Source organism: Sus scrofa, chromosome 4 (genome assembly GCF_054392235.1).
Source record: "Sus scrofa isolate SSC_HxYL_T2T_F1_AM1 chromosome 4, Sscrofa_HxYL_maternal_Yorkshire_Landrace_v2.0, whole genome shotgun sequence".
Taxonomy (NCBI): Eukaryota; Metazoa; Chordata; class Mammalia; order Artiodactyla; family Suidae; genus Sus; species Sus scrofa.
In genome coordinates this window covers 130764009-130791672 of record NC_139386.1, presented here as the reverse complement: position 1 = coordinate 130791672, position 27664 = coordinate 130764009, and the positions used below count along the sequence as shown (strand labels likewise).

Below are 27664 nucleotides of genomic sequence, written 5' to 3'. Positions count from 1 at the left end.
GCGCGGTTGGCCGGCTGGCTAGGTGGGCGCTCTTGGAAGCGGCAACCTAGGCTTCTGGGGAGCCACGGAAGTCGTATTCCTTTAAACCGTGAGTTTCCGACGGTTTGTCCCATGGCGCGGGCTCGTGAGGGATTAGAAACGAGTTCTGGATCGTGACTTCCATTTTGTCGCAGCGCAGTGCCCCCCCCCCCGACTTTTCGGACCCCTTTGACCTGCGGCGGGAAAGTCGTGCGCCTGCGCACTCAGCGTCCCGTGCGGTCTCGGGTTTGCGGGCACCGGGTCTCCCCCCGCGCAGCGCGCGACCCGCGCTGCCGGAAGGATCCCATTCATGCCCGCTTCCCCGCCGGGCGCTCGCGAGCAAGGTCGTGTCAGTTCTCCACCAACTTGCGTGGGGCCTTGGACGGACCCCCGGCGCCCCCTCTCAGTAGTCGGGCGCTCTCCTCTGCCAGCCTCTCCCTCGGCTCGAACCGCTGTCCCCACTAAGGCTTCCCCGACCCGGGTCGCAGCCTCTGCAGCCCCCGGCGCCCCCGTCCCACCGTCGCCGGGCGGTTTTCCCTTCGGCCCCCTGCTGGCTTTTTCTGCGATGTGAAAGTAAAGCCAATGGAATCCTCAGAAATGGCTCAAGTTTCCCCTTCCTTGGGGAATTTTGACCTACGGTGCGTTTTTAAATGTTTGCCTCTTGGGGGACCGTAGCACTTTTTAGTGTTTAGTTCACTGAGTGATGTAAACTTCTCACCTGCTCCAGAATTCTCATTTTCACAGCTGCTTTGCTCCCCCTGTGGACATGACCCCTTAGCTGGCATTTTGCACCCCACTTGCTTTGTGATGGAGGCGTCTCTGGGGATTCAGATGGATGAACCAATGGCTTTTTCTCCTCTGCATGGCCGCTTTCAGGCGGATGGCTCATTAAAAAAACATGAGCAGAATTTTAAACTACCAGGTATGTGTTTATTTCCAAAGATGTGCAGGCAACAATTCTGTAATTTCGATTATTAAAAAACAAACACAAGGCCCAGAACACTTCCTGAAATTTCAAGTGACTTGTGTATTTAAATAGGAGCAGTTTACGAATCAGTAAAACTTTCTAAGGTCTAGTTTGGGGATTGGATTGCATTTTGGGAGGATTGTCGTCTAACCATACCATTTTACAGATGAAGTTGCTAGTCTAAATATTCTTGGTTGTCGAACACAAAGTTTGTTGATACTCGACAGGAATTTCTCTTCTGGAATTTCTACCACTATATTGCATTGAGCTTGGATTTAGCAATTGACGTTGGTGGGATTTTGGTTTAAGTATGCAACAGCAGTATTCACTGACAAAAGTAAATGAAATGTTTGCAATGATAATTAGGGACTGTATCTCAGTGTACATCATGAAGTTTTATTTGCCACTTAGCCTGACCTTGAAATGAGAGAGAGGGTCAAACAGTGCCTGAGTTTGCATTCTGTAATGTGCGTCTTTATTCCTGCTCTAGCACAGTGCCTGGGACAAGGCAGGCATTTAATAAATATTGGTTAAATAGGGGTTCCAGTTGGTTGTTGGTTGTATTTCTTTTTTCCTAAATGTAGCTGAGTCTTTTTTTCCATCTTTGTCTTAAGCGTTATTTAGTACTTGTTCAAAAATATTAATTTTGGGAGTTCCCGACCTGGCTCAGCAGTAACGAACCAGCTAGTATCCATGAGGACGAGGGTTTAATCCCTGGCCTCGCTCAGTGGGTTAAGGATCTGGCGTTGCTGTGGCTGTGGTGTAGGCCGGCAGCTGCAGTTCTGATTCAACCCGGAGCCTGGGAACTTCCATATGCTGTGGTGCAGCCCTAAAAACAGAAGGGGGAAAAAACCCACTGCAGTGAACAAAGTATCTGGCATAGTATTAAATCAAATGTTTATTCTTTCCTTTTCTCAGCAAACTTTTTTTTTTTTTTTTTGAAGTATCTGCCATATGCCAAGTTTAGTAAGTGATAAAACCTTTTGAGTTGAAAGAATGAGATATAAACTCTGTGTGCACTGAGTGTCTCCTCCATACTGTTGAGTAGAAGGCTTGCTTGCGGGGTGCTATCTGGATGCCCTTGGCCCACACTTCTAAGACGGGTTACAGGTAGTGTTCTGGTTTGCCCGAGACGGGTCTAGTTTATGCCTGTTGTCACAGTGTAATTCTTAGTGCCCCCTTTCACTCTCAGAGTGTCCCAATTTGGGCTAAATGGTATGATGTCCCTTGTTATAGGAGACCTGATTTTAGGCTGTACATGAAGCCCCAGAATAAGCATGACATATATTTCTAGAGTGTCAGTTTACTGCTTGGTAAGAAATTGAAACCATTTCATTCGTATGGTGAATATTTCTTAAATGTCTGTTAGTGCAGGCAGCTTCCTGGGTGCTGGTAACACATCAGTTCACGATGCACAAAAATCAATGCCCTCAAGTCGTAGTAGAGATAGAAAATAAAAATTAAATAGTGTGTTCAAACATAATTAGTGCTGTGAAGACAATGCAAAGAGAAGGAGTGCCAAGACATTTTGGGGAAGAAAATTGTGATTTTAGTCCGAGGAGGTTTGGGGTGGTAACATTTGGGCTCCGACTTGACGGGGTTAACTGCCCGTGCATGTGTCTGGGGCCGAGCATCCCAGGCAGAGGAATCAGCGAGTTTGAAGACCTTAAGCTGGAGTGTGCCCAGCACTCAGAGAGGGCCAGCTGCTCACGGAGCTGCAGAACGGCAGGAGAGGGGGGTGAAGTCAGAGAGGGGCGAGGAAGGAGGTGGTTCTATGGCTTTTGGGTGGCACGAGATGTGAAACTTCCGGTGGGTTCGGGCAAAACAGTGATGTGGTGACTTGCGGTCACTCTGGCTGCTGTGCTACAAATCGATGATAGGCCGCCCAGGATGAAAGCAGGGGATGTAGTTAAGGAGGCCCTTGCTATAGCCAACCCGGACATTACGTCACAGAAAAGAAAGCCAACCTGGGTCTTAGGTCACAGAAAAAACCTAATTCGCTTAACATTTCAAAACAGGAGTTCCCATAGTGGCTCGGGGGAAACGAATCCGACTAGGAACCATGAGGTTGCGGGTTAGGTCCCTGGCCTCACTCAGTGGGTTAAGGATCCAGCGTTGTTGAGAGCTGTGGTGTAGGCCACAGACGCGGCTCGGATCCAGCACTGCTGTGGCTCTGGCGTAGGCTGGCAGCTACAGCTCCGATTCGACCCCTAGCCTGGGAACCTCCATATGCCACGGGTGCGGCCCTAAAAAGACCAAAAAAAAAATTCAAAACAGAGGCCCAGACCTTTCTCTATGAAATATGGGCCTTTAACTAACATTTTGTTAGTGGGCTTTTCGGGTCTTACCCCAGTCTTCAAAGTATATTATGTAGTGCTTGGTCTCTGCTCTTAGGCGTCTCCTAGCTTTTGAATGAGTACTGTCTTCCTCCTTGAGAACGCGGGGAGTTTTCACTCACTCTGGTGGTCAGGGAGTTTTTCCATCGTTCAGAACCCTCGGAGTTGTTCTGCCGAGACAGGAAACCTTAACATACACGCAGTTTGGGTTGTGCAGCGAGAGGCGGGCACCTGGTAAGCGAGTCGGGGTGGAAGCACATCCAGCTCCGTCATCCCCGTGGCTTCACATTCCGTTAGTCTTTTCCTACTACTTGCATTTTCCTTCTGGTTAATTCCAACAGCTAACCAGCATCTCTGCTACAAACTCCCAGCTCACACTTATGCAAAGGAAAGTTCCAAAACATGGCACTTGCAGGAAAACCATAGACTGTTATGGTTGGAAGGTTCATCTAAGCCAGTTCTTTTGTTTTATAACAGGTTAAAAACTTGAACCCTCATGCAGTTTAATGGACTCTGGATTCCAGGCTTTTTTCTGCAGCAGCCTGTCCCAGAGGACTTTCTGCAGTAACAGAAATGTTTGTATGTTGTCACATGAGGCCAGTGTGACTGAGGAGATACATTTTTAATTCAGTTGTAATTAATTTAAGTGTAAATAGCCACGTGAAATTAGTAGGCAGTACACCTTGTTGTCATCCGATAAAACATTTGTTATTAATCAGTTACATGCAGTAAAACACATAAACACTCCAATACGTTTAGTCATTTAAAAGACTGCAAATGGACCCTAAAATACTGTGTCATACCTAAATACCATTGATTTAAGATACACCGTCCTTTTATGTACTGCTCAGAAATGCCACCACTTATACACGACCCAGCGCTCTCCTCATCACCTAGAATTGGTTTCTATTCTTAGAAGCGTCCTTTTAGACCTAACTAGACACATAATTGTCCATCTCTGGCACATACGTGAAAAGGAAAATAAACATTTCAGATCTGTCTCTTCTGAATCACTTTTCACGCTCGGACTCATTGGTAGCCTATTTTTTTCTCATAATATTGTTTCATGCATTAGTGATGCAGAATTTCTTTGAAGAGTGCATTTTTCTTAAAAAAAAAAAGAAAGTCTTTATGAGTGGGTTCTTAGGAAGAGACTGGTTCTGTGGAGCTGGCCGGTATTTGATTTCTACGTCATCACCTCCTTTCCCTCCCTATAGCCACTTGGCTTTTGGGTTACATGTGACTGCACCTCTGATTTCTTGACTTTTCTTCAAGACATTGACACCTATTGTGGAAGTTTCCAGGCTGGCCAGCAACAGAAAGTTGCATCCCGATTTCAGAGCTATTAAAATTGTGGCTTAGAATCAAAGGAATGTAATGGCAGATTGAATTTAGTGTAGTGCCTTTTCACGACGCCTCTCCTCTGACCCTGGGATTTGAAGCTGGTTGGCCTTGACACCCATTAGGAATGATTGTAATTGACTGTGGCAGCCATGACTGCTGGAGAGCCAGCTTTTTCCCCAGGCCTTGGTTTTGGTCTCTAGAGCAAAGTGGTGTGGTTGCTGGTGGTGGTGTGATTGCTCTTGTTTTTGGCTTCACTCTAGTGTAATTTCTGCACTTTTGGGTTTTTTTTTTTTCTTACAGCTATCTCTGAATGCCCATAATGATAGTAAGAACTCACTCATTCAGCACACAGGCCAGGCACTGCTCTAAGAGCCCAGTGCACTGTGGTGAATTATGCGGACAGAGAGCCTGTACTGGTGGGAGCTTGAATCCTAGCTTTGTTTTGCAGATGAGAAGGTCAGAGACAATAGACAGGGTATCATGGGTAATGGGAGGAGTGCAGATTTCAATAGGATGCCAAGGAAACTGACAGCTGAGCGGGACATGGGAAGTTACGGAGGGGAGGGGATTTCAGGCAGAAAGGAAAAGAGCAAAAACCCAAAAGTTAATAAAAAATAAAGTTAATATAGTAGCTACAACAGTAAGAACTGCCAGTATCTTTTACCTAATATTAGTGATGTGTCACCATTGTCTTAAAGCTTCTCTTGTGTTATGTCTGTTATTTCATTTGATCCTCCCAGTATTTCAGCAGCCTGAGCACTCTTATCACCCCCTTTTCTACTGATGGGGAGACTAGCGCTCAGAGAGAGAAGCTGTGTGCCCAAGAGAGGACGTACGGCCTGGGTAATAGTGACGCCAGGATTTGGATTGAAGCCTCTCAGCGCCACGTAATTACTGTTTTATTGCCTCTTGTATGGAAATCCACGAAGCTTCTCCAGTTGGCCCTCAGAGTAGATGGGAAAATGAGGGTAATTTACGTAAGTTCTTCCCGTTACCTTACGTGGCGACGCCGTGGAAAGACTGCTGGATTGGGGCTTGGCCTCTTGTTTAGTCTCCACCTTTTAATATTCTTCTTCAAATTCATCCTCCGCTTGTCCTCTTCCTGCGTGAAAACTTTCCAGGGCTTTCATGTGTGTCGTCCGCCTTTCCTTCCTGCTCCGTATTGAATCTCATTCTCTCTCCTACTGTCCCTCCCCCCACAATAATCCCCCCCTTTTCCCTTTCCCTTGTCTTTGCAAGAAGGGATTCCTGATGTCCCTTCTGGTACTTGCTCTGCTTGGTAAATGCTGCAGAACACAGGTTCACGGTCACCGGAAGCTTCCTGGCACATTCGGAAGGGTTCGGATGCTTCCCTCTGACATTACAACTAAAGTCTTGTATTAAAAGTGAGCTCTTAACATCTGTCTCTTCCACGACTAGGCTCCTAGAGAACACGGGCGTCACCAACTTGGATCATTTATTTTTTAACATGGCAGTTGCTGGGCACTTTTTAAAACATGGCGTTTGCTCAATGAGGGACTTTGTTGACTTAGCAGCAGTACCTCTTTGAAATTGGGCCAGGGATTTAACTTCCCTGAATGTGGTTTCCTTGTCTGAAAGATCAGGATAATTATTTCTGTTCAATGTGACAGTGCTATTATGTAGATCTAAAAAGGTGGTACATGGGAAAATACTTTGAAGATGTCTTAAATTCTTAGAAGATGCAGAGTGTTATTATAACTTAGAATGTAGCTGATGCTTGGCCTGGATCTTGTGATGCGATCTGAGGACTCTTCTTGTGTGTAGTTCTTTTTTGTATCCACTAGTTTGTCACATTTTATATTCTTGCAAATTCCTATTTGAAGCATGTCCATTTTGAGGAAGAGCTTGTATTTATTTAAAAGCGGCAGTTTATGTGCGGTCGGGGTGTCGGATATGGTTGGTAATTGAGACAGTTTTAAAGAATAGGTTTCAACATCCCTGAGACCTTTAGCCACCCTCCTCTCTGGCAGCCTTTATTGTGACTATTCCGTATGTAAAACTTTTCCCTGCCTGTGACATTTTGTATGTTTCCGGGAAGGGAATCGCTTCAGGAAGATTGCGTTGTGTCCTTGTCATGCCATCCAGTGATCATAGCACACATTGTTTATTCTTTAGGCTTAGCTTCCTAACCATGCTGTACTCTGTGCAGTGTCAGTAATTTCAGAGTAGGAGAAATTGGGTGCGAGAGATTCTAGTGCTTCTCAGCCTCGTCTCTTAGTTCAAGAGGTGGTGTGAGTTAAAGCGGCTCGATGGGGGTTTATGCTTACCATGATTTTAAGGTTTATTATAGCTATTTTTATTTGTAATTTAATTACTTATATATAAAGATAATTTTATTGATGGAGCTACCGTCGTGGCTCAGTGGTTAATGAACCCAGCTAGGGACCATGAGGTTTCGGGTTTGATCCCTGGCCTTGCTCAGCAGGTTAAGGACCCGGCGTTGCTGTGAGCTGCGGTGTAGGTCGCAGACACGGCTGGGATCTGGTGTTGCTGTGGCTGTGGTGTAGGCTGGCAGCAACAGCGCCTATTAGACCCTTAGTCTGGGAACCTCCATATGCCACGGGTGCAACCCTAGAAAAGGCAAAAATTGAAAAAAAAAAAAAAAAAAGATTATTTTATTGAGATTTTTTTAACCTAAGAAAATATAAATATACTTTCATTAATTGTAACTGAATTCTTTTTTCTTTGGTAGGTGTTAAAAAAGATATTGAGAAGCTTTATGAAGCGGTACCACAGCTTGGTAATGTTTTTAAGATTAAGGACAAAATTGGAGAAGGTAATTTGGAACTATACTTCATTATCTTTGTAAGCTTTTTTATCCTTCTGTTTTCCTTTATATAATACTGATTTTCACTATTATTTCATATTAAACAATACCCTTTTGAAAAATACTAAGACTGTAGTTCTATCACTAATTACTGTAACAGCTTTTCTTTTTCCCTGGAAAGAATGAAAGAATAAATAAGTTTTTACAGTAAAATGAACAGTCGTATTTTAACCTTTATACTTTTAAGCCATTAAAAGTATTGCCATATTAATACATGGTAATTAATTCTTAACAGTGAAAAATTTAAGACTCAGATGAGGGGATTTGATCTGAGAAAGCCAAAATTTTTTTCTCTTTCTTCGTTGCAGTTAGGTAGACTTGTGCACAGAAACGTACATGAAACTGAGGATGACAAAATGGTGAAAATAAAGTGGTACAATATTTGTGGGATGGCCAGTATTTAGATAAATATCCTTTGTTTATCCTGGCAGTCATAATGACTGAGTAGAGGGTGAACTTGGCAGACAGCTGTAAAGGGAGTGGGAGTATCAAACACAATAGAACTTTTGGGCAGCCGTATTGAGAAATAGTAAATAACAACTTTTTTTTGTCTTTTTAGGGCTGCACTGGCAGCATATGGAGGTTCCCAGGCTAGGGGTCCAATTGGAGCTATAACCGCCAGCCTACACCACAGCCACAGCAATGCAGGATCTGAGCCGCATCTGCAACCTACACCACAGCTCACGGCAACGCCAGATCCTTAACCCACTGAGCAAGGCCAGGAATTGAACCAGCAACCTCATGGTTCCTAGTCGGATTCGTTAACCACTGCGCCATGATGGGAACTCCTGAGAAATAGTAAATAACAACTTAACAGTAAAAAGAAAACTTCCAAAGTTCCCACTGCGGCACCGTGGGTTAAGCATCAGACTGCAGTGGTTTGGGTCCCTGCAGAGGCTTGGGTTTGACCCCTGGCCCGGCAAGGTGGGTTAAAGGATCTGACGTTGCTTCAGCTGTGGTGTAGGTTGCAGCTGTGGCTCGGATTCAGTCCCTAGCTCAGGAATTTCCATATGCCATGGATGCAGTCCTAAAAATACAAAGCACAACTTGCATTTGGTCATTTTTTGCTTTTCACAATGAAAAGTTTCAGAGGAGAGAAGGCTGTGTTGGTGAGGGCAGAGAAATTAGAAGATGGGATTATTGGGGGATGTAAGAAGCAAATCTTTACATCTTTTTTTCTTGTCATACTGACTTGGTGTTCAAAAACTTTGTTCTGGAGAACACCGGTGTCCTTCTGACAAATAGACAGCTATTCCTTGAGAAGGGGACAGGTGGAATGCGATCTGAGGCTAAATAAGTTTGAAAACTATAGTGTGGAGACCTCTTCCTGGTTTTTTATTATGTGCTTCAGTGCATTAAAGGTCTAGAAAATTTTGTAGTTAAGAAATCTATCAGTTTGTTTTAACTCAGTATTTCTCAAATTTAATTGACCATCAAATCTTTTATGCTGTTTAGTTTCATGATAAAGTTAAAAAACCTTTTGTGGGGGCTGGTCGGGGGGCAGGTCCCTGGTGGCTCAGTGGGTTCAGGATCTGGCCTTGTCACTGTTGTGCGGGTTGGCTCGCCGCACCCAGAACTTAGGCATGCCATGGGTGTGGCCAAAAAACAAAACATAGCTTTGTTTCCCCCTTATGACTATTATCGTTTTATTTCTAATAGACCTGTATCCAAGGCTTAAAATAATCTCAAATGATAATATTGCAGAAGAATACTGACTGGAATGGGTCGTACCATGGAGATGTTTTTTGCTAAACCTAGTTGACTGAACGGGTTTACCATGTAGCTTTGCTGAATTACTGTGTCCCCGAAAGAACTGAGGACAGTTAAGAATTTATTAAAAATTGAAAATAAGTTGTATTTACAGATGTGTTTGCTTTTCATGTTCAGTCTCATTAAAATATTAATGGTAGCTGATGATAATTTTATGGGTTCCAGTTTTTAAGAACTGTATTAGCTTTATCTCATTCATATTTATACAACCATATATTGAACAAGCTAATACATTGTTTTACAGGCACTTTCAGCTCAGTTTATTTGGCCACAGCACAGTTGCAAGTGGGACCAGAAGAAACAATTGCTCTAAAACACTTAATTCCAACGAGTCATCCTGTAAGAATTGCAGCTGAACTTCAGTGCCTGACAGTGGCGGGGTAGGCAACGTGCACATGTTACTTGAACTGCCGCTCTGGTTTGTAAGATTTTTGCGTCGATCACTAACACGGGTGATGAGGTTCTTCAGGCAGGGGCTGGCGGTTTGCTAGCACTTTCCCTCGGGTCCTGGGATGGCTAGGTAAGTTTCTGTGAATTTTTGGAGTGGATTTCCCTTGAAGCTCAGCTTGACTTCCTAGTCTCTTACCACTTTTTCTGCTCTTCCTGCCAAGTCCTAAGCCTTGGCTCCCATGGTCGAGATGTTTTTTAAAATATGGGAAACTGACCCTCATGTCTCCCCAGACTTTGGCAGCCTTGTCTCATTTTGGTTTGGAACAGCAGAACCATGTGGCATGTGTTTGTCGTTGGCCTTTCTCTGCGAGGCCCTCCCTGTCAACGAGAGACATGACGGGCTTTCTCTGGAGCTCCCTGTGCCGCCGTCCCCCTTCCGGCCGCTCCCCAGCCTCTGCTCCCCTTCACAGCCAGACTCCTCGCAGCCCACCTGCTTGGCTGCTTCCTCCACGCCCGCCTCCTCCACGCCAAGCTGAAGCTACTTCAGAGCCAGCTGTGGCTTCGGCTTTTTGGTCCCTTTCTCTGTTCCCGTGCGCGCGTCTGGCAGTGTCAGTTTAGGTGCTTTGGGCCATTGTCTCTTGACTGTACTGCCATTGATTTCCTCCCGCCTTACGTGGCCTGTGTGTGCAGTGTCCTCTGCCGGTTCTTCCTCTTCCCCTGACCCCAAACACGGGCGATCCTCAGCCCTCCGCCCCGGGCTGTGTTCCTCCAGACGGCCGTGGGTGGGGTCGTGTGTTCCACCCGGCCTTGGGTGCACACATGGTCAGGGTCCCCGTGGGTGTGTATCTGGCCTCAGACCTCTCCGCTGCAGATTCGCACCGCTGACGTTTCCGTTTGGGTGGCTAATACACCGCTCGTCCTCAGTGCTCCAGCAGCGACGTTCTAACCCTCCTTCGCCTGTCCACAAATGCCGATGGCAACCATGTGTTTCCATCCACCCACCTCAGCAAGTGGCCCCGCTGTCTGCCTGGCCCCTCAAGCCAGAAACCGAGTGGTCACCCTCAGTGTCCCTCTTCTGTCCTTGTCCAGCCATCCCCTCAGCCCAAGCCTAGCTTCCCACAGCAGCCTGCTTCTGTTCCCTCTTCATCTCGTAGTCACCGGACAGCCAGAGTGGTCTTTAAAATGTAAAATAGGTGTGTGTGTGTGTACTATCAATTGGATGCTGTTCTGCCTCTTAAAATTCTTAGGTGGTTTCCCAATGTTCTCCGGAAAAAACAAAGCCAACTTCATCTCCTGCCAGTCTTCGCGCCCCCTCGCTGTGCTCCAGGGTCTCCAGCTCCGCAGATTTATCCAGGAGCGCCCTCACCTCGGGGCCCTGCACCTGCTGTCTCCCCGTCGGGGCTGCTCCCTCCCGGGCTTTGCGTGCCGACTCCTCCTCTTCGGCCCTGAGCAGGAACCCTGAGCAGGAACCCTGAGCAGGAACGGTACCACTTCAAAGAGGTCGTCTCCGAACACGTTCTTGCCAGAGCCCTTTGGATCCCTTTCAAAGCCCTTGTCGTAATTTGTCGTTACTGTTCCCTTGTTTGTTGTCCTCATCGTCCACCAGACAGGAAAGTCCAGGAGGGCAGGGATGTTCGGTTCCCTTCCCCATCGCATCCTGAAAGCCCAGCATCGTGTCTGGAGGGTGGTGCCCACTAAACAGCGCCCGGAGGAGTGAACACGCCTGCTTTCAGTTTGCCCTCTCTGTGTATGACGGAAGGCGAGAGAATGAGGCGGCCGCTCTGAGGCCTGATGACAGCCTCTCGTCCCCTGAAGAAGCTTCTTCCTCCCCCACACACTCAAAATAACTCCCTTGACCAGTTTTCCTTGCCTCCTTCTTCAAAAATGTGCATGCTAAAAAAAGAAACAAATCTACCTGATCTTGCTTCCTTTCTAGCTCCCACACTGGTTTTTATTCTTTTCTTTGCCAGATATTTCAGGAAAATTGTCTTCATGGTTTTTTTAAGATTTTTATTTTTTCTGTTGTAGTTTATTCCCGCGTTCTGTCGATTTCTGCTGTACAGCAAAGGGATGGATATACGTATATACACACGTATGCCTTCTTTTTCTCGCATTGTCCTCCATCGTGTGCCATCACGAGTGACCAGATAGAGTTCCCTGTGCTACACAGCAGGCGTCTTTCTGTGCTGTTTCTCGTCTGTCCGCTTTCCCTCCTTCAATCCTGTTTGGCCTCTTGCTTTCCGCTTAAACTGCCCTCTGAAAATTCTCTAATTCCTCTTGGCCGGACCAGAAGCCTTCCCTCAGTCCTTGTTCTTGGGCCCCAGGCTGACCACCCCGTCCTTCACGGCAGCTCCCTGGGGTGACACCCCCATCCGGCCTCGGACTCGAGACTTTTCCAGGGCTCAGTTTTCTCTTCTCTCTGAATCACTTTAGGTTTCTGTCGCTCACTCCCACTTGGCTTCTCACTTAAGATAGAATCTTGTATCGAGCATCTTTATCAGAGTGACGAGGTTTTGGGTTCCGGTGTTTCTTTTCGTGTCTGCGCGGCGTGTTTTGCTGGTATCCGTGTCGTTTTACTCACGCAGGTGCAGAACCATGGGAACCGCTTTGCCCCGTTTTCTCATTTCTCCGAGGCAGAGGAGGACCGCGGTTGAGAGTGTAGATCTGGAGCACACTGCCTGGACTCAAATCCTGGCTCCGTGACCTGCTAGCTTAGTTATCTTGGGAAGTTCCTTCACTTCCCTGTGCCTCGACTTCAGTATCTGTAGGCGAGGGAGAGCACTCGTAGCACCATCCTCGGAGCGTTGTTGTGAAGGTTAAGGGAGTCTTTTGACAGATGTGAAGATCAGAACTTGGTTCAGTGAATGTTACCAATTACTGATTTTTAACTGATTTATGGACTACCTCTACCATCTTATCTGCTGTGAAGTCTTACTCATTTTCATTCTTCATGTTTTCCTCTCATTCTGCCACTTTCCCAATTAAAAGTGTAATTATCTTGGTTTTGAATTATAACTTCATAACTGGTGTTGTTTTTGTTTCAAAAAAACCCTTTATCTTGTATAAGTCACTTAACGTGTATACTCTCCTGTGTGGTGATGGTTTTGCGTTAGTTTTCTAGCATTATTTATGCATTGCTGCAGTTGTATTTGTTAAAACACTGAGCTTAGAGTTTCAGTTCATTTGACCTTTCTGCTAAAGTTCTTGCGTTTTTCCACTAGGGGGCAAGACAACGTCATGGGAGTTAAATACTGTTTTAGGAAAAATGATCACGTGGTTATTGCTATGCCCTATCTGGAGCATGAGTCCTTCTTGGTAGGTTTTAATCGTTTTTGAATTTTTATTAACAACGTATTTGATTAAAAGTAATCTTACCACCTTATTCATCACTGTATTTTAGGACATTTTGAATTCTCTTTCTTTTCAAGAAGTACGGGAATATATGTTTAATCTGTTCAGAGCTTTGAAACGCATTCATCAGTTTGGGATTGTTCACCGTGACGTTAAGCCCAGCAATTTTTTGTATAATAGGCGCCTGAAAAAGTAAGTATGGAAAGGAATCAGAAGCTGTTTATACTTGAGTGAACTTAGGCTGTGGGGTCCAACTCTTAGACGTGGGTCTTACCGCAGCAGCCGTGGGCAGGTTGGTTTCGCTTGCCACTTGGCATTATGATTGGGGAGGGAAATATACTCAGGAGAAGATAATTAGTGAAACAGCTTGCATCACTAGATGGACCGTGGCTCAGTGGAAATTGCCCTTAGTAAAAGAGACTCAGAAGGAGTCTAGGTTTTTTGGGGTCTTTGGTTTTTTACCTTATGCCTTTATCTCTATGCCTCATTTTTCTTTTCTTAGTAAATAAGAGGATTGTACCACATGATAGCCGAGTTCCTGCTTCAACATTGAAGTTTTGGGGTTTTGTATACTTTTTATGCTGATTATATACGTAGAGGCACTGTAAGTGGGAAACTTAAATACTGCTGTTTACACAGTGGGTTGTTTTGAATATAGTAAGGAAAATGGAACGATAACTTCTTTTCTTGGGCTTTTATACTATACTCCTGACTTAAATTTTCTTTAATTTAATTTTTTTTTTTTTTTTGTCTTTTTTAGGGCCGCACCTATGGCACATGGAGGTTCCCAGGCTAGGGTCTAATCAGAGCTGTGGCTGCTGGCCTACACCAGAGCCACAGTAATGCCAGATTCGAGCTGCGTCTGTGATCTACACCACAGCTCACGGCAATGCCAGATCCTTAACCCACTGAGCGAGGCCAGGGGTCAAACTCGTAACCTCATGGTTCCTTGTCGGATTTGTTTCTGCTGCGCCACGACAGGAACTCCCCAATTTTCTTTAATGAAATCAGGTTTTTAAACTGATTTTAATTTATTTTTCTTTTAAACTTGTTAATTAAAAGTTATCTTGAAGTTCCTAATGGGCTAAGAACCCAAGTATATCCATGAGGATGAGGGTTTGGTCCCTGGCCTCGCACAGTGGGCTAGGGACCCAGCATTGCCAACAAGCTGGGGTATGGTTTGCATGTAGGGTTTGGATCCCACGTTGCCATGGCTGTGGTGTAGGCCAGCAGCTGCAGCTTCAATTAGACCCCTAGCCTGGGAACTTCCATATGCCGCAGGTGTGGCCCTAAAAAGAAAAAAAAAAAATTATCTGGAGTTCTCCTGTGGCACAGTGGGTTAAGGACCCAGCGTTGTCACTGCAACAGCTTGGGCCACTGCCGGGGCGCACGTTCAGTCCCTGGCTCAGGAAGTTCAGCATATGCCATGGGCGTGGCCAAACAAACAAAAATAAAACAAGTTGTCTGCAATGATGCCACCTCTTTCCACTGTCAGAGAACAAAGTATTGCGTTCACATCCTGCATTCCTTGTCTGCACAACCCAGTGGACAGAGGGGACAAAAGATGCTTTTGTGTGTAGGGGTTACATCTTTCCTTAAGTTTCAGTAGTTAGCTATTAAATCCTTACCTTGCCTGTAAATCTTAACTTTTCTTTTTTTAAGGATTTTATAAACCCTTAATTTATCTTCAGAAGAATTACAGTTTCTGTGTGAATATGGTTTGTATTATGATGTTACCAAGCTTTAACTGTCACAGAGAAGTAAAAATGCTTTTGTTTCCTAGGTATGCCTTGGTAGACTTTGGTTTGGCCCAAGGAACCCATGATACGAAAATAGAGCTTCTCAAATTTGTCCAGTCTGAAGCTCAGCAGGAAAGCTGTTCACAAAATAAATCCTATGTAATCACCGGAAGCAAAATTTCACTGAGTGGCCCAGCAGCACCTAAGGAGCTGGATCCGCAGCCTACCACAAAAACCTCTGTCAAGAGGCCCTACACACATGCGCAGATTCAGATTAAACAAGGACAAGATGGAAAGGTACCTCTTTTGCTTTTTAAGGGCTCGGATGATTTTAGAAATGTACTCCATCCAACAGAGTTATTATTCCGGGATAATGCTTGCAACTAAAAATGTTTTTTACATTGGTTAGATATTCAATTGATTAGATTTCACTAAGATTTATAAGGGAGGGTTTTAGGATTTCAAAACTGAAATCTGCACTTGGTAGATGCATAATGGCTTTGTCAGTACAGTTGCGTTATATAACAAAAATAGAAAATAAATTTTCCCTGCCTGTTATCGAGTTTATAGCAATTATCCTTTTTAAAAGAAAGCATTAGTTGGTGGGGACAACCCTGAAGTGTCCATCTCCGTTTTAGCAGCGCAGCAAAACCTAACAGCTGTGCAGGTGGCTCTGTGTATTTGTGGGCTATGATAACATTGCATGGGGGGTGAAGGGTGCTGTCTAGACTGTCTTCTCTTTTCACAGAAGTGTTTTGGTGCCTGAGAATGACTTGGATGCAGCTGTTTTTGTTTTATGTCACTTAACTCTTTCAAAACTGTGGCAGAGTGCAGCTGGCAGAAAGTGTTACAGATGTAATCCTTATTCTCCTTGTTTTTGTTGGTATCGTAGGAAGGATCTGTAGGCCTTTCTGTCCAGCGCTCTGTTTTTGGAGAAAGAAATTTCAATATACACAGCTCCGTGTCACATGAGAGCCCTGCAGTGAAAGTAAGTAACGTAGCTTAATCGTGCACCCTTCAGTCAGTCGTACCCGGGGGAGACTTTTAGGGAACGGCCAGATGAGCTTTTATTAGCGGTCCTTTTTTTTAAGAGTTTTGCTTTGGCAGAAGGTATTATTGCTTGGAGCATCTTGTCAACACTTCCGTTTTCTCCAGTTTTTTCTGAACCTTTCCGATGGAATTTTTCATCATTTTTTGATGAGCTGACGGTTGCTGCTCTTTCTCTCAGGGAACAGGAACATTCAGAGCATTGTGGCCTTTTCTCTCATTGGCTGGGATGTGACTCCCAACAACTAATGCGTTTCTGACACGCAGTTGATAGCGTAAAGATGTTTGTAGCGTTTACAGAGTTGTCGCCAGTGTTAAGTGGTTTTAAACTGATTGATGATATCCTGTAGCAGCTAGATAGCATGAGCAGCAAATTAAAACTCTGGATTCAGCCGCTGTAATTGCGCAGTTTACAGCTCTGAAATGGAGTTAGACACTAAAACGTCAATGTTTCATACTTAAGTAACATTTCAAGGAAAAGTTCTAATAAAGTATAATTTAATATTCCCCGAAGTAGGAATAATTAGTAGATTTTAATGTTTATTCAACACAAAGAACTAGAGACCTTCAATTTTAATAGACATCTGTTTATTTACAATCCAACAGCACATTCAGCAGCTCAAAGTTATGCTTCCCCTGTTGCTTTTTGCCATCGTAGCATTTGAGGCATCATTAGATGCCGTGAAAACAGGGAATATGACTTTTCTCTTACAGCTTATGAAGCAGTCAAAGACTGTGGATTTGCTATCTAGAAAATTAGCAACAAAAAAGAAGGCTATTTCTACAAAAGTTGTGAATAGTGGTGTGATGAGGAAAACTGCCAGTTCTTGCCCAGCCAGCCTGACCTGTGACTGTTATGCAACAGATAAAGTTTGCAGTATTTGCCTTTCAAGGTAATATGTTTTGATGGTGCTGCACGCTGCCCGATGAGCCTGCTGATTCTGGTGGGCGGTTGATTTGAGTGAGTAAAAGGGAACAGTGCAGTTCTGAGAACCGAGGGCCCTGGTGCAGCGCGGTACCTGGACGTGCAGGTGACAACCCTTGACACACATGCTCGGGAGAGCACGTTTGCCTTTGCATGCAAGTAGGAAGAGCTCTTCAGAAACTTGAGAGTGGCCTCTTTTACTTGGTGATGTCATCTTGTTTTCTTTATTCCTGGCGACGTAGAATAACCTGAACCAAATAATAGAACCTTTCTCACACTCCCACCTCCAGTTCTTTGCCACATAAATTCTTTTCTTCCCTTCAAGACTTTCTTAAGCTTTCATGAGCTTTTCTGATTAACTCTAGTACATATGTGAACAGATAGCTCAGTAAGTAATTCCTCAAAATGGAAATACATTTTTTTTTTGGTCCTTTTAAGGGCCTCACCCGCGGCATATGGAGGTTCCCAGGCTAGGGGTCGAATCCGAGCTGTTGCTGCCGGCCTACACCACAGCAGTACCAGATCCGAGCCACGTCTGTGTGTGACCTACACCACAGCTCATGTCAACGCCGGATCCTTAACCCACTGAGCAAGGCCGGGGTCAGACCCACAACCTCGTGGTTCCTAGTCGGATTCATTTTCGCTGTGCCACAATGGGAACTCCAGAAATAGGTTTTTATACCTCAGCGTTCCTGATGTGTTCTGTTTTTCTGTTTTGGCTGTCATCATCTACTACCTCTTCTTATGCCTGGATGTTACCTTAAAACCTGTCTGGAGCAAGACCTGGGAACTAGTGGGAGGGGAAGGGACCCATAGAAGCAAAATCTAGGATTTCCATCACACTGGATTATCATTTGCCTTCTAGTAACTTTTATTTGCATAGATACTACTTGACTGTGAAGTAAATGGGTTAAGTGTTATTTTTTGTTCTTACGTAATTAAACTTTAACGTAACTAGAAACATCTCCTTTCATCATCATTAGGCGGCAGCAGGTGGCACCTCGGGCAGGTACACCAGGCTTCAGAGCACCAGAGGTCTTGACCAAGTGCCCCAATCAGACCACAGGTAGGTCACGTTGGAAACACAGAACCCAGTTCAGCTGGTTTCCACGGGTGTATCTTAGGATTGCTGTCTAGTTAGGACTAAGTCGGAGCTGTCCTGCTTCTCCCTAAGGTCTGGAGGTGATCCTGGCACTTCAGCGTAGTCCCGTTTTTGACCTGGTGCTGTGTATGAAAGCTTCTAACCCGAGTGTTGCTTTGGGTTGTTTTTTTTTTTCCTCTGTAGATTAGGTTTTGCTTATCTTTCTACAAGGTGATTTTATCAGGAATAATTCTAACATCACCTTTGTGGGGACTTGGGCTTAGCAGTCTTGGCCAGCTTCAGTCTTGCAACGTCTTATGTTTGCCTCGTACCTCAGACGTCTTCTGTGGTACGCATATGATTGTGTGTTTGATTAAAATTTTTTGGTTGTGAAGACAGTGTGATAGCATTGCGGAGATTTGCAAAAGAGAAAAAACTCTAACCAGAAAGAGTCGTCACGGATCAGGATCCCAGAGGACACCTTCTTGAGGTGTTGCGTCTTCACGTGGGTTATGGACTTGACGGAAGTGGATTCGTTTGGCAGATGCTCCTTCTGTGCTTTGCGGGTGACAGAAAAGGATCTGCTTTCGCTGTAGTCAGACACTCGCTCCGGTGATTATGAAGCAGTCTGTTCAGTATGCAGAGTGTTTTAGGGTCTCTGACTCCTCTCATCTGAGGGGTCATGGAAGGAAGCTCACGGGAGAGGGAACGCCTGGGAAGAGAATGTAGATTAGGACAGGAGGGTCACACGAGCAGGGGAACCCAAGATAGCGCGGTCACGCGGGAAGCCGTCCAAGCTTCGTGTTGCCAGACTGTGTGGGAAGTCAGAGTGGTGACACATGAACGGGGAGAGAGGTGGCGAAGGTCAGGGTTCGGGTGTCGTGTGGCTCGGACCACATCCTGCAGGTTCGGGAAAGGGGGAGAGCGCCGGAGCTGACGGTCTCCTGGAGGGTCCTTCGGCAGGTGTGCAGAGAGGGCTCGGCCCCGGGGAGACGACGGAGGCCCGGACGCGGCGGGAGCGGGAGGAGTGAACCGAAGTGAAGACGGGACAGGCAGAGCTTGGAGGATAACTGGATGTGGGATTTGGGTGGCAGAGAAAAGGCCTCCAGAATGCTTACCAGATTCCTAGCTTGGGGACCTTTAAGGGGCAACCGGCGTGGAGAAAAAAGAAGTAGCCGGTGTACAGGGAAGGAAAAAGGGGACGGGGGCATCGCTGGTTTGAGAGCGTGTGGAACATCCAGACAGAGATGCCCAGCGGGGTGATAGTGCGTCTGGAGCGCGGGGACGTCTGGGCCGCAGGTGGCACCGAGTGTCTTCCTTACCACGCGAGGGGTAGTGGAAGCTGTGGACGGGCCGGTCCAGCAGAGTCCACAGGGGAGGCGTTGGAGCTCTGGGGGCACCTCAGCCCCTGAGGCTTGGAGGAAACACTGCAGGCGCGGGCAGAGGTACGCAGGGAGCCAGGAACGGCAGGTGTGCGGCAGCGGCCAAGGGAGTGGAGCAGGTAACCTGGTGATGCAGGGAGTTCAGCAGTTAGGACAGAAGACGAGCTTCCCCAAGCTGTTTGTTTCCTTTAATGAGCTTCTTCACGGGAGGCTGAGCTGGTCCTAACCGGCAGGACTCTGGAGACGGACGTTGTCACAGCAGAGGTGGGGTTGGCACCTGGCTGAAGGCAAGCCTCTGATGTTCATACGTTGCGCTGCGGGGCAACGCGTTCACTGCTGTGGTGTGTAGATCCTGGCTCTTCTCCTACACAGCCACTTTGGATTTGTTTTGATGTTATAAAATGTGCATTTACTGCGTGACGAAACACCCTTTTAAACAGACCAGCACGTTGCTCGAGAAAGAAGATTGTGTATTTTGTATTAAGGATGTTAGACAAATTACATTAAAAGCACCTGAGGAACTTTTTTTAAAAAAAAAAAACTGATGCTGTACAGTAAGGGAAAAAAAATTGTATTGGGGAAATAACTATTAAAAAAACAAACAAAAAAAAAAACCCTGATGCTTAAGCACTACTCCAGAACAGTTGAATCAGAACCTCTTGAGGGGATTGGGCATCAGAATATTTTTAAGGCTCTTAAGGTGGTTGAAGATACAGTAAAGGTTGCGAACTGTTGATACAGAAGTAAAATTATGGGTTGGGGATTTTTCTCAAAGCTGATTTTCTGTTACAGCAATTGACATGTGGTCTGCAGGTGTCATATTCCTCTCTCTGCTTAGTGGACGGTATCCATTTTATAAAGCAAGTGATGATTTAACTGCTCTGGCTCAAATTATGACCATTCGTGGATCCAGGGAAACTATCCAGGCTGCTAAAACTTTTGGTAAGCAGTTTTACATTATAGAACAAAACAAATACCTTTTGCATATCTCCTATACATCACTTAAATTGTGAAATTCTCTTGACAAATAAACATCTGCGTTCGTAAAGTTTTCTGATGTTGGAAAGTTTCTTAGTTGTTTGAAAATTAACGGCAATGTGTAAGAAAGTAATTTATCCCTTCCCTTCTGTAGGTGCGATCCTTTCACCTTAGCAAGCGCAAAGTACTGTGCTTCTCTGTTGTTTAAAGCTCAGCTTTATAATCTCAAAAGAGTAAGGAATAAAATCTTAACTCCTTGTACTTGTGGTTTGACTGTCTTACATGTTTTTCATTTGCTTGGGTTTGTTTACTGTTACATGCATTAAGCATCGTGTGTGCTTGGGCCTGCCGAAACGACCTTAGTCTGTGCTAAGAAGAAAAGAGGTAATTTGAATAGAGTGTTGTAAGGACGCCGGGAGGGAACGAGATCGGAAGCCTGTTAGGGTGGCTGAGGACGGAATGCCTCCACTCAGCGGGTGCTGCCGTCAGCACTTACTGGACTCGGAAAGTCCGCTGCTCAGTCACATGGGTTCTTCTCTGTCAAGGCTTGGATATTCAGCAGGTTTCGTAGGGTCCCTGCGAATTATCTCGGCCTCGCTCTGGCCAGGGATTTGAACGTGAATGTCCCCTTGGGTTTCTCCTCCATGCAGCTTTGCAGTTCGCACTTTCCAGAGCGGGTTGGCGTGATTGCGTCCGCCTGCTGCCACGCCACACGGAACACTCCTTTGGGACAAACTTTCAGTCAGCAGACCTCAGACGTAGCTGGGTGCAGTGGGACTTCATCAGGAGGCATATCAGAATTATCTGAGAAACTTTAGAGACACGTAGGTCTGTCTCACCCCAACTTTTCCTGGAAAATATGATTCAGAAAAATATGATATGCAGAAAGGGTTGAGGTTTGTTAGTTTGTGAAAACAAGTGATTTTAACCAGGAACTGCTTCCGAGTAAGAGGCACCGCAGGGTGAGTCCTCCCTCTCTCAGGCCCCAGTGCACACGGCCAATCCACCAGGTGGACTTGGTGGCGGTTGCAAAGAAAGCCACAGAATAGAGGCTTCCCAAAAAATGTCCCCCTACCGCTTGTGCCTTTCTTGAACCTATTATAAGAAAATGGTACCTGAAGGTAGTAAGGGTGAAATACCACACCCACAGACGTGGGAAACGAAGCCAGAAGAGGAAGCACGGTTGATAACTTGGAAATTGTATTCTTACCTGACTGAGAAAACTGTCTTCCACTGCTGAATAACTCCATGAGACGTTCGGGAAGTGTATCAGACACTAAAACACGGTGTTGAAGAGCTGAGATTTCCCGTTTGTAAAGTAAATGATGACCACAACTGGAAATGCAACATCTAACCAAAAAACATTCCAGGGCCGGCGTCACAGGAAAGGCAGGGCCTTTCAGGGATTTACCGTCGTCATGCTTGTTCTCATGTGTTTACAGAAATGCCGTAGAGCACTGTCTTAGCTTCGTTCGTCTGGCTTTTGTAGTCACACTTGACCCTTGGATCACACGGGTCTGAGGTGTGTGGCGAATCCTTCGCAGTAAGTACTACAGTGTCGCCGGAGCCACAGTTGGTTTAATTGCAGATCAGAGCTGCAGATGTAAAGGGCTGACTATAAATTGATGTGCAGATTCCTGACTGCATGGGGATTGGCCCCTTCTCACTCCCTCCCTGTTCAAGGGTCAGCTGTGTTTCAGTCAGAGCTTACTGTCACTTTGGGCTGAATACAAAAGGACTCAAAACTTAGCAGCTACAACTGTGCTCCCCTCCCTGACCCACAGAGACTTACGAGGGACTAACAGCAGGTACTTCTCTGCTTTTCTTGTGTGTAACCTGCCTCAGCCGTCTTCAACCCCTAGACCTGGCCCCGTGGTAGACTGTCGTCAAGTACTTGTTGAATTATAGCAGATAAATTCAGAAGAAAACCCTTGAGCTAAAACAAATGCCTGGCACAGAGTAGTCTAGAAACAGGTTTTTTTTTTTTTTTTTGGTCTTTTTGCCATTTCTGGGCCGCTCCCGCGGCATATGGAGGTTCCCAGGCTAGGGGTCGAATCAGAGCTGCAGCCACCGGCCTACGCCAAAGCCACAGCAATGCGGGATCCGAGCCGCGTCTGTGGCCTACACCACAGCTCACGGCAACGCCAGATCGTTAACCCACTGAGCAAGGGCAGGGATCAAACCCGCAACCGCATGGTTCCTAGTCGAATTCGTTGACCACTGCGCCACAGCAGGAACTCCTATAAACAGTTTTTTGTGTTTTTTGTTTTTGATTGAATGTATTAGTTTAAAATATTTTCCCTGAATAATGAGCCCTCGCTTTGGTCATATAAAAAATGTAGACACATTATGTACCTTGGGGAGATACTCTAATGCATACTGCAATTATTTTGTGACTTCAGAGTGGCCTTATAAATTAAGGAATGAAACTGTGTGACGATTCTCCCTGGGTGTAATTTTTTAGAGAGAATGGAAATGATCAAATAGATTTAAAAGTAGAAGAGGATTGATGAGTGTTAGTTGGGGGTAATTTACTTCTCTGTCTCCTCCCTGCCTGCCACCCCTCGCCACCCGCACGCTTCCCCCTGCCTTAGCACACCTGTCCAGTAGAGGTGAACATTTGTGAAATTAACTTTTTTTTTTCTTTTTAGGGCCACACCTTCAGCAAATGGAGGTTCCCAGGCTAGGGGTCGAATTGGTGCTGCAGCTGAGGGCTATACGCCACAGCCATGGCAACACCGGATCCAAGCCACAGCTTGTGTGAGCACCAGATCCTTAACTCACTGAACAAGGTCAGGGATCAAACCCACATCCTCAGGGATACTCATTGGGTTCTTAACCCACAGAGCCACAATGGGAACTCCAAAAGTAACTTTTTATCATGCAGAGCTGGGTTAATTGTTTTGTTAGCAATCTCCATACCCAGAAAGGAGTCGTGGCGCCGAGCAGCTCATTTCTGTTAGTGAGGAAGCATGTGACAAAAGCAGTAATATTTGTGTGCTTAACTTCTTTTTGCCCGTGTCTGGTAATTCTCTTGGGAAATGTTTCAAAGACATTTATGTTTTTTAAAACGGAGATCTGGTTGGTTTGTTAATTCATTTAAAAATGTCTATTGGGACTTTATTTGTACTAGGACAATAGATCAACTGTTGTTTTTTTTATTACTCAAATGAAGTTATCACATCTGTAGTTGTATAATGATCATAACAATCTGATTTCACAGGATTTCCATCCCCCAGCCCAGGCACATCCCCCCACCCCCCAAACTGTCTCCTCCGGAGACCATAAGTTTTTCAATGTCTGTGAGTCAGCATCTGTTCTGCAAAGAAGTTCTGTCTGTCCTTTTTTCAGATTCTACATGTCAGTGAAAGCATTGGATGTTGGTGTCTCATTGTATGGCTGACTTCACTTAGTTTCTAGGTCCATCCATGTTGCTAAAAATGCTGGTATTTCATTTGTTTTAATGGCTGAGTAATATTCCATTGTGTATATGTACAGTATGAATTTATTTCGTCTCCCCTGTTAGAATTTAAGCCCTATAAGAAGAGATTCTGTAACAGTTGATCTGTCAAACACATGGGTGGTGCTGAGAAAAACAAGGGGCAAGGGAACAAAGAAGGCTTAGTCATTTTGAATAGGCTGGTCCAGGACAGCGTCCATAAGGATGTGATATGTGGATAAAGACACGAGACGCTGGGAGTTCCTGCCGTGGCTCAGTGGTTAACGAATCCGGCTAGGAATCATGAGGTTGTGGGTTCGATCCCTGGCCTCGCTCAGTGGGTTAAGGATCTGGTGTTGCCGTGAGCTGTGGTGTAGGCCATAGATGCAGCTCGGATCCAGCATTGCTGTGGCTCTGGTGTAGGCCGGCGGCTACAGCTCCAATTTGACCCCTATCCTGGGAACCTCCATATGCTGCGGAAGAAGCCCTAGAAAAGGCAAAAAGACCAAAAAAAAAAAAAAGACACGAGACACTGAATGATGTCATGTTGCCTAACAGGCATTAACGGAGAACCTAGTATGCACCAGTCATTGTCTAGGTTTTGGGGATTCAAAGATAAACCATATAGTTCTGTCTTCAAAGGGCTCATGGTCCAGTAGGCGAGACAGTCATGTTTTATCCATGACAATTACGGGTACACCAGACGCTTAGAATGATCAACGCTCTGGGAGTGTCAGGCCGCACAAGGAATGTCTGAGCTGAGTGACGACGTGGTGGGAGTGTCCTGGGCACAGGGGATGCAGAGCATCCCAATCGAAGACGGGGACCATGTAGCAACGGCCTACGGAAGCTTGGAGGGGGAGGGCCTGGGAGATGCAGCTGATGGAAGGTTGCAGAAGCATGTGGTGAAGCTGGGGACTTTGGCTGACTCAAGTGTGTCCTTCACTCATCAAGTCACTGCCTTCTCCTTAATTGTGTCCCACTCGACGATTTGGCCCCCAACCATGCAGTGTGAAACCCCTCATACTAGAGTATATGCTCCTCTCTTCTCTTCATCGTGAATATATCGCCAACACAGAGAGGGACTTGCATTTTTCTTCAGGGAGAGGCTTCCGATATGTTCAAATAATATAAAATATGTGCATCTTTCTCTTTTAGGCAAGTCAATATTATGTAGCAAAGAAGTCCCAGCACAAGACTTGAGAAAACTCTGTGAGAAGCTCAGGGGTGTAAATTCCAGCACTCCCAGATTAGCAGGTGACGTCCGAGAGCTCGTGTCTCCAGACCCCAGCTTTTCAGAGAAGCCTGACCGGAAAGCTGCAGACCTCCTGCTCACACCTTCAGCACAAGCCTGGGGACCTTCAGTGTGCAAAGAGGGCGGGGACAGCTGTGGGGCTCATTCTGATGAGACTGCTGCTACCAGTGGAGGAGGCTGGGACGAGGTACCCGACGAAGCTTACGACCTGCTGGATAAACTCCTGGATCTAAACCCAGCATCAAGAATAACCGCAGAGGAGGCTTTGCTGCATCCATTTTTTAAAGATATGAGTTTATGATTATGGTTCTTGAATGTTTGCTCTTGTGTATTGTGAGGTGAGGTGAAAAAGGTATTTGTAATAGCCTCAAATTCTTGACCAGAGACCAGGGCGGGGTGAATAATTTATTTAAAAATCTTAGTATTTGCTTTCCTGGAAGATTCTAAAATATGGGTTAAGATTACTTACGACGCTAGATGTGCCCAAGTAGCATCAGCCCTTTCGTTTCCCTAATTCCTTGTCACTGCCACGTGCAGAAGTAGGAGAGTTTTAGCCTAGTACATAGGGATCGAAGGTCCGAGTCTGAAAATTAAGGGTTGTGATAGGGATCAAATAGGAGTCGAAATTCCGAATGTCCTGGTCTCTGGGCCGTATGTGCTTCTGGAAGATGCACCCTGGTGCTGGTCTTCTCAGCTCGGTAGGCGAAGATTTCCATGTGTTACACCTTTTATGGACACTAAGAAGCACTGGGGTGGTGTGACTTACCGCTGAAGCTAATTTATTTTAAAAACATTTCTGTGAGAGCATCATTTGTGTGAATTGCCATGTTTTCCTTAATGGGTTTCTCCCTTGGTGGTTCTGCCTCGGCCAGCCCCACCGAGCGCAGTGTTCTTGGCAGCTTCATGGTGCTCTCCGCACCGTTTCTGGGTGCTTGTTAGGCTCGCCTGTGTTCATGGTTGGGAAATTGAAATACTGTGCTGCTCATGGGTTGAGAAAGGGAAGCGGCGGGACCAAGGTGAAGATCGATGATCCCAAATGCTTTGCTTTTCCTCTGAATATTTATGTTCCTTTCACCCCATCTTAGGTAGAATTAGGTAGCTGCTCAAAGGAAAAGTGAGTACAGAATTGAGGATATCGTTGGAGGTTTTTCCGCTGCTTTGAGCTGTTCAGATCTCTGCATCCTGCTTAGACCAAGCTGGTCCTGCTCAGAGAAGGATGCTTACCGGAGGCTTGGGTGGGAGGGAAGAGTGGGAATGGAGCAGGCACAGTAGAAAAGGAGCTAGGATAGCGATTTCTGTGTCACGACATTCCAGAAGGCTCTTACCAGTGACACGTACCACATTTACCGTGGAAGATAAATCCAGGGGTGCGGTCTGCTGAGAGGCTTCCCACCTGGTCGTCCTAGGGTGTCCACAGCCTGGGGAGCTGGCACGTCCGTCTTGTTCTGAGCATCGGTGTCAGGCTGCCTAGGACTCCGTTGGCCATTACCTCTTAGCTGCTGTCTTCTCGTGCTGACTTAAAAAACAAAACAAACTTGAATGTTCTTGAATTTGTATTTTAATAAAGCCATCCTTTTATATTTTTTACATTAACATCAGACTACTCATTTGAAAAATACTTTTTTTTTTTTTTCCACTTTGTCCTCCCCGTGGCATATGGAGCCTCCGGGCCAGGGATCAGATCCAAGCTGCAGTCTTAAGCCGAAGCTGTGGCGACACCGGACCCTAACCCACTGTGCCGGGCCGGAATCAGACCTGCGTCCCAGTGCTCCTAAGACGCCACCACTCCTGTTGTGCCACAGCAGGAGCTCCAGAAGTGCCTTTTTTAGAAAAAAGTACTGACTGGGAGTTCCCGTTGTGGCTCAGTAGGTTAAGAACCCGACTAGTACCCATGAAGATGCGGGTTAATCCCTGGCCTCATTCAGTGGGTTTAGGACCCCACGTTGCCATGAGCTGTGGTGCAGGTCGCAGACATGGCTCGGGTCCTGTGTGGCTGTGGCTCTGATTCGACGCCTAGCCTGGGAATATCCATGTGCCGCAGATGGAGTCCTAAAAAGCAAAATAAAGTACTGGCCACTAAGGAGTATTTTCCTTCGGAGACTGATAAATTCTTTCTTCAGCAAATAGTAGGTAGTAGGATAGCAGACACTGACCCGAGTAACACATGAGAGATAAGATGTTTTTCATAGAAATGTGGCTCACAATCACGCTAACAGACTCTCAGAAAATTAACAGGAAAAAACTTAGCAGACATTCAGGTAAAGAGACAGTCTCTAAAAAAGTTGACTATTCAGGGCTGTTGTTTCAACCTTCCGTTAATGTTTTTGAGTAGAATTTGGTTGATAAGCAAGGGAAGGTAGGGCGAGCTAATGTTTTAAAAGCTATCCAGTGTTACAAATTAGTTCGCGGGGAATTTCAGTCCTGCTAGGGAGGGCTGCCTCTGTTTGGGGTGTTAGGGAGATAAAAATCAGCAGAGCGTCTTCGGGTCCTTCAGCCTTCTGAATACTATTTATAAGGGCAGATGGCTCCCTAAAAGAAATCAGCCCGAACAGTCCTTTCTAGGGGAAGATTGCGAAGGGAACTAGTTAATGCCATTTCCCGTTACAGTGGAAGTTCCCGGAATATTCAGCTATGTTTCCTTGTCAGCTTTTTAAAATTCTTATTGCCCAGACGCTTGAGATAAAACTGTTAGGGTTGTTTTCATTTAATAAGGCTTGGACATTTAGAACTATTAATATAACAAGCTACAAGTATTGGTTTTCGAGACAGGCAGCAGCTCTCTAGCCTTTTTAAT

The 27664-nt window shown here is 45.7% G+C and overlaps 1 protein-coding gene across 20 annotated transcripts; it reads left to right on the top strand.

Annotated features, from left to right (window-relative positions):
• Window positions 1–4: 4 nt before the first annotated feature.
• Window positions 5–26463, top strand: CDC7 (cell division cycle 7). 20 transcript variants are annotated; one of them, XM_085024028.1, is made up of 13 exons: window positions 5–88; window positions 797–940; window positions 5406–5642; window positions 7379–7462; window positions 9528–9663; window positions 12895–12988; window positions 13074–13216; window positions 14808–15060; window positions 15656–15751; window positions 16525–16703; window positions 17719–17801; window positions 19991–20140; window positions 24774–26463. In XM_085024028.1, the coding sequence occupies exons 3-13, from the start codon at window positions 5579–5581 to the stop codon at window positions 25169–25171; spliced, it is 1680 nt and encodes a 559-aa protein (XP_084880154.1). In that variant the 5' UTR covers window positions 5–88; window positions 797–940; window positions 5406–5578; the 3' UTR covers window positions 25172–26463. The 20 variants fall into 20 exon arrangements, with proteins under 20 accessions (XP_084880154.1, XP_084880158.1, XP_084880151.1 ...); XM_085024032.1 differs by having other exon boundaries at window positions 763–940; window positions 20012–20140; XM_085024025.1 differs by having other exon boundaries at window positions 763–940.
• Window positions 26464–27664: the final 1201 nt, after the last annotated feature.